Source organism: Sinocyclocheilus grahami, unplaced genomic scaffold (assembly GCF_001515645.1).
Source record: "Sinocyclocheilus grahami isolate Dianchi unplaced genomic scaffold, SAMN03320097.WGS_v1.1 scaffold267.1, whole genome shotgun sequence".
NCBI classification, from domain to species: Eukaryota; Metazoa; Chordata; class Actinopteri; order Cypriniformes; family Cyprinidae; genus Sinocyclocheilus; species Sinocyclocheilus grahami.
Genome location: NW_015505446.1, coordinates 846,158 through 853,075, shown reverse-complemented (window position 1 = coordinate 853,075; position 6,918 = coordinate 846,158). Strand labels below are relative to the sequence as shown.

The 6,918-nt window shown below is 38.3% G+C and overlaps 1 protein-coding gene across 2 annotated transcripts; it reads left to right on the top strand.

Annotated features, from left to right (window-relative positions):
- Positions 1–382: 382 nt before the first annotated feature.
- tmem161a (transmembrane protein 161A) lies at positions 383–5,702 on the top strand. 2 transcript variants are annotated; one of them, XM_016291045.1, is made up of 12 exons: positions 383–501; positions 1,599–1,702; positions 1,770–1,853; positions 1,940–2,037; positions 2,137–2,293; positions 2,450–2,601; positions 2,736–2,796; positions 2,887–3,030; positions 3,143–3,256; positions 3,434–3,608; positions 3,745–3,841; positions 4,605–5,702. In XM_016291045.1, exons 1-12 carry the CDS (start codon positions 499–501, stop codon positions 4,898–4,900), a joined length of 1,485 nt encoding a protein of 494 aa, XP_016146531.1. In that variant the 5' UTR covers positions 383–498; the 3' UTR covers positions 4,901–5,702. The 2 variants fall into 2 exon arrangements, with proteins under 2 accessions (XP_016146531.1, XP_016146532.1); XM_016291046.1 differs by lacking the exon at positions 383–501 and adding an exon at positions 1,388–1,514.
- Positions 5,703–6,918: the final 1,216 nt, after the last annotated feature.

Genomic DNA, 6,918 nt, shown 5'->3' with positions numbered 1-6,918 from the left:
TAAATTGGGGGAAAAAAAGTAACTTGCGTTACTCATTTGAAAAAGTAACTCAGATATTCTCTTGTAAATTAAAAAGTAATGCCTTACTTTACTAGTTACTTGAAAAATGTAATCTGATTACGTAACTCGCGTTACTTGTAATGCGTTACCCCCAACACTGCCTATTATATATTCTAAAACTGACTTTGCCGTTTGAAAGTCTGTTGCCACAACACCTCTCCATTTGCACATCTTGCCCCTCCCACAGTTTTATTTCTGTCCTTGAAGACAAACTAACAACATTCACCGTTCCACCACGAGGACCAATCAACTTGCTGATGTACTGCCAGTCGAACCAATAGAATTGCAGCTCTCATGCTGCATCGAGCTGGCCCAATCAGAGCGGGCGACTGTAGCATACGTCATCAAAATACTCCTTCAGCTGTTCGAACACTCAAGTGTCACCACGAGAGTTGCTACATGAGACATAAACTCATTCATTAAACTCACCAAACGAAGATGGTTAGTATATTTACTTATTTTGCCGTTAAATCGACTTATATATGTTATGTTTAACACGACCGATCCGGTTGATTGTTGTTTGCAGCTTCTATGTTGATTTCATGTTAGCATTAACGATAGCTTGCAGACTGGTTTGTGTTAGACTAGTTAGTAGTATTTTGGATCCAAAGTACTTGTCTTACTTGTGCAAGTAACTGTGGCATTGCAGTTGTGTTGTTTCTGTGTTTTAGATCTCGATAGTAGCTCTAAATAGGTGGTTAGCTGTAGCATGTTAGCTAACTACCCATGCCTCCCCATGTCTTGGGGGGTTGCAATGCCACCACCTGCTTATTCTGACAGCATGACTCCAGTGCTCATCTTGAGTGACTGGCACAGACCCACAATCAGCTTTGGTAGTGAAGTACTGTATAAATACCAGAACCAAAGTTAAAGGGATTTTCTGGGTTCAAAACAAATTAAGCTCCCGTGACATGCTGCTTATTGCCACCTTGTCTAGTATTTTAGTTTGTAAAGCGAACAAAAATCGCGTTTACTATATTGCTATGGAATTCTAATAGGGGACGGTATGTGCCCTGGATATATACAATATATTTGGAAGAATAACTACGAAACTTGAACATTATGGATGTTAAATCTGCTAGACTAATGTAATAAAATCACCTACTAACCTTGTCAGTGCAAACTTGCATTTAATTGTCAAATCCCCTCGTGCAATAAAGCCGACAAAAATGCGGTAACTTTCCCGCGACGTGCGCAAGAATACCAGAAGAGGACTGTTTACATAGGAACAAATCCAACGTATGTCCATCCGCCTAGCAATAGTCCCACAGATACCGAAGTATGACTTAGACCAGGGCTGTCCAAACTCGGTCTGCAGGACACCAGCCCTCCAGGACCGAGTTTGGACAGCCCTGATTTAGACAGTTTTATAGTTTGAGCAACTAATATTAGTCTTTTAGCAAAAAAATAAGCACACATTTGAACCATAGTCATCCATTGTAAAAGCGAATTGGGTTTGTTTTTATTTACTCTGAAGGCATGAGTCGACATTATTTTCTGTACTAATAGACATGCTCTATGTGTTTGTCTATTTTAAGGCTCTGATGGGAGTTCAGTTGGTGGTGAGCTTGCTGGCGGTCAGCATAATGCAAAGAATGGCCCCACATCTCTCCTTTGCACGCTGGCTCTTATGTAACGGCAGGTAAACACGCACTACTTTTTGATATAAACATACCAAACTTTCTAATACCCCATATTGTTTTTCTCAGCCTTTTCAGGTTCAAACATCCATCTGAAGGCGAGTTGTGTGCCCTCGCAGGGAAACAGATTCCTAAGACCAGCAGGCGAGACAGGTGTGAGCTTGATTCAGTGCAACTGTTACTTTTCTGTTGGGGAATTCAGAAACTTGTTGGAATTCAGAACCTCTTGTTGTTTCCAGGAGACAAAATGGACATGGAGAATCCAAGCCACTCACAGTTCCGAAAGACATCGATCTTCACCTGGAGACTGCACCTGTAAATGTCTTGGATGCACTTGGTAAGTCTTCATCTGGGTTCTTGCACCAAAAACGGCTGTAAATATGTTTGGTCTCGAGAAAACTTAGCGGTTGATCTTATTTGTTACTGCTCCTCACAGTTTTGCGGTTCTTTGTGGAGTACCAGTGGCTGATTGACTTCGCCATCTATGCCACAGGGATCTACCTCTTCACTGAAGGCTACTATAGTGTAGTGGATGCCAGCAAGGAAGTAAATATTGCTTCCATCTGGTGTGTGCTGACTGTTTTCTTCTGCTTGTATCCTTCAACATTGCAGTCCTTTGGCTTAACAGACCTGAAGCTACCTGAGAAATTCAGATGTGACTTACCTCGTCCTACAAAAGAACAGAATTATAACTTTTTGTAAATAAGTTCTTGTAGGCTTGTCTTGTTGTCCTTGACTTAAGTTCTCAGGAGGACGCTGTATCTTCTTATGAGCCACTACTTTCGCTCTGAGGAGGGTGGCGAGCGCTCGGTGTGTCTGGCTTTCGGCTTCTTATCTCTTCTTATTGCGATGCTGGTTCTTGTAGTGAGAGAAGACTACCTTGAGTTTGGCCTTGAGCCCGGTATGTGGTTTTCTGACCTGTACTTCTACAACCGAAAGGACATTTTTACCGCTTGTCACAGTGCTATGATGTTTAATAGCTTAAATTGCTTGTATAACAAATGTAAAGTGGTTCTTTATCCATTTTTTTTGCAGGATTTACCAGTCTTTTTGACAATTTCGAGGTCTTTGCCAAACAGCATGGCTACGAGTGGTCGTAAGTAATACATCAATGGTTAGACAACATTAGACAAGCAATATATTCTTTTATCATCAAAACATCCACAATATTTTAACATTTTAACAGTGTTCCCTTCACCAAACTATCAGTCAAGTTGGGTCTGGCTGTCATTTGTGCCTTCATTGGAGCTCTCCTTGCATTCCCTGGATTGCGATTGGCCCAGACTCACCTAGATGCCGTTCAGATGAACGCAGACCGTCCAATCATTCAGTAGAACACTTAAGATTGTATTGTATAAGAATTAAATATGAACAAAAATTACAATATTGCATTTATGTAGAGTTAGATTTGATATGCCACAACAATTTGTTTTGCCTTTTAGGATCCTTTTGCACGTGGGTTTTCTGTCTCCACTGGTTATTCTTGTTATGTGGATTAAACCCATTGCTAGAGACTTCCTAGGGAACGCCCCCATGGGAAAGACCTCCCTTACCTTGTAAGTTGATTTGTAAGATAAATTAATTGTATATTATTTATTTTATATTTTAATGCTTTTTTATTAATTGATTTATAAATCCCCAATTTTTATATATATTTTTAATAAAAAAAAATTTCTTCATATAATTTCTTTAATATTTTCATATTTGTGTATAAGTCTTTTCTCTTTTTTCAGACTTTCTAGTTCTGCCTTTAACTCCGTGCGTCTTTGGACGATTGTGGTGCTGTGTGTTTTGCGGCTGCTGCTCACCCGCTACCACCTGCAGGCCTACCTCAATCTGGCTCAGAAGTGGGTAGAGCAAATGAAGAAAGAGGCGGGGCGTATCGCTGCCATTGACATCCAGAGGAAGGTGGGGCTGAAATGCAAAGTAACATTGCTTTATGTAGATAAAATATTACAAATCGCAGAGTATTACTGTTTACAGTAAATGCACTTTGTGATGTTACAAATACAGTGATGTAATGTTTTTAAACTCCTTTATGCAGGTGACACGAGTTTTCTGCTACTTGACTGTGGTCACCCTCCAGTATCTAATACCCATTCTGCTTGTGCTTTTCTCAACTTTGGCGCTGAAATCTTTAGGTGAGTCACTTTTACTGACTGTTAAATAATTTAAATCTAAATATGTGATCAAATGTTATATATATATATGTATGTAGTTTTATATATTTACTGTTATATTTATTTTATATTTTGATATTTTTTGATACTTTTTTTATATTTACTTCAATTAATAATTTTATTGTAACTTAATTTATTTTTTATTTATTAATATAATTCAATATAATTTATTATATCATAATTTGTGTTCCGAAGATCTTACGGGTTTGGAACGACATGAGGGTGAGTAATTAATGACAGATTTTTTTTTTTTGGGGTGAACTATCCCTTTAAATATGTGACAATGCAAACAGTAGGCCTACTAAAAAGTACTGTTTTGTCAGTGAAAAAACATGTTATACATGTTATAGAAACATGCTACTTGTGTACCCGCAGCAGTGCAAAATGCAGACAGATGTTTGGCACAGGATTGTACTTTGATGTAAGTCTGCCAGCGAAGTTTCTAACAATTCGTATTGATGTTGGAGTATGTGGTATATGATGATATGGTTGATTGATTGATTTATATAATAATTTAATATAATAATTTATGCATTTAGAAGACGCTTTTATCCAAAGCGACTTACAGTGTGTTCAGGCTATACATATTTTTACCAGTATGTGTGTTCCCTGGGAATCGAACCCACAACCGTTTGTGCTGCTAATGCAATGCTCTACCACTGAGCCACAGGAACATGAGTAAATAATAATGTACTGTATTAAAATATTACAATGTACTCCTCAGGTGACTTTTCATGGGGCCTTGGAACAGAGACTCCAGGTGTAACCCCGGCTCCCATAATTCCCACTGCCCCTCCGCCTGCCCCCAGACTGGAAGATGACGAGGATATAGAAGACATGGAGGAGGACATTCAGGCCACCGTAGCTCACCTGACCGAGCTGTTCGCTGCCTTACGGGGGGTCCTCACACCCATTTTCTTCAGGGGCATCTTTGCCTTTCTCACGTGGTGGGTTGCGGCCTGTCAGCTCATTAGCAGCCTGTTCGGCATCTACTTCCACCAGTATCTGATGCATAACTGAAAAGTGCCCTGAAATTAAGCTTTTTGTGCTGATTCCAGTTCTTCAAGAAAATGCAACATCAACACAAACAGTCATGCAAACACATCTGATGCGCCAATAAGATGAAGGCTGGCTCTTCGAAACACACACTCATCTAAACCCATTGTATTTTGCCGGTACCTGCTGGAAACCTTTGTTCGGTACAATCAAAGTGAAGATGCTAGTTAACTGCATGCATAAGCTGTTTTGATATTCATCAGATCATCAATAAGCTCATCAAAGCACCATATATTTTTTACCTCAGATGTTTCCAGTCACGTCACATGCGTACCCAGTTGCGGTGATCATTTAATTGAAATGCAATTCTAAGGGCCTGGTAACTCAGGGATGTGGTCCAAAATAGCGTTTCTTTCACCAGCACAATATCGTCAAGTGCAAAACCTGCAAAAACAGTTTAGCGCTGTAGTTCATGGACTTGGTTGTTCAAAAATTCAATTTAATTTCATTTTGTACTTTTGCCTTGGATGATTTTTTTAACAGAATGTTATGGTGTATTTTAAATACTGTGTTTGCTATATGGCTGATGACACGTTATATACAGCAGTCCTAAATATTTTACCCAAATGTTTCATGAATAATCATATGTGAGGTTTTAATTGGTTTCCCTGTTATTGAACTACTGTCTTCAATCATAGGATCAGAGGAAGTCATCATTTAAGACAGTAGGCTTAAGACAAGCTAATAATTTAACACTGAAACAATTAATTTATTCATTTTCTAATGTCAATCAGCTTTCATTTGAATCAAAACAATAAACTGATCATTTAAAAAAATTTAGACTCTTTTTGTGTTTCCATTATACCATTTTCCATTATTTTATTTTGATTAGCAAGATGTAAACAATAGCAACTCAAAATAACTATATATTTTACTGATCAATATCTGTACTAATTAATTAAAAAGAATTGCAAACCAAATATGTGTATTCTTTTGTTAAAGGGCAAAATTATTACACAATGCCGATAAACTCAAAATGGCCAAATATTGCCAGTTTAATCAGAATTGCTGATATATATATTTGTCTATCACTACTAGCACTTTTGTAGTGTTAATAGCTAATATATTTCTTAAAACTAGCGAATTGTTGGGGAAATGGAAAAATCAGTGCATGATCTCATTTTACTGACATGCAAAATATTATAAATGCTAAACAATTTTTTGCAGCCCATTTTTTAGACAATTAAATTGTCGTTTTTATTAATTAAATACAGTCTGTCATAATGACGAATACTTTTTTAATGTACAACTCTCCTAACATCAAAACCCATATTCCTCCATTGCTTTGCTCAAGCCTTTAGTGTTGTGTCTGAAAGATGACATGATTAATGGTTGATAAAATGTGACTTCCACAGTCAGAACAGACAATGTCCCATTCAAAGGGTCAGATGGTCATATGTCTGACTAGTTTATTAGCTGGTGTGTAGGAATATGACTGGTTTAAGTCGTTTATGACAATATATTTTGTGTTGTTTTTAATCAGCTCTATGGACATATATTTTTCTTCAAACAATTGTGTTATTGTACATCTAAAAAAAAAATATCAACCAAAAATTGGTTGTGTATTTGTACATGGCCCATATAAGCCATTTTAGGTTTTCATTTCTTTACATATGAATGTATATTGTTATAAGGGGGATATTTGAGGCATTGTAGGTAGATATTCATTAATCGCTTGGTGCATTTGTGTCTATATCCTCCGTCTCGCCACCAGACCGGTGCTGTCCCAATAACGTCTCATCTTGAACTCAGACGGATATTTTTTCCCACATTGGGCAGGCTGATGACACGTCTGGAGGCCGTGTCTTGCTTAATGAAGTGGAGGGTGACGGGGTTGACACATCTATATGATCACATTAATTATGTGCATCTGTCAGGAGGCCCAGTCTGAGACCCGACTGTTGCTATAGGGACTGGACCGAGGACCATTCAGACTTGCCCCGCAGACTCACCCCATTGCCCCCCCCCCCCCCAGACGCACG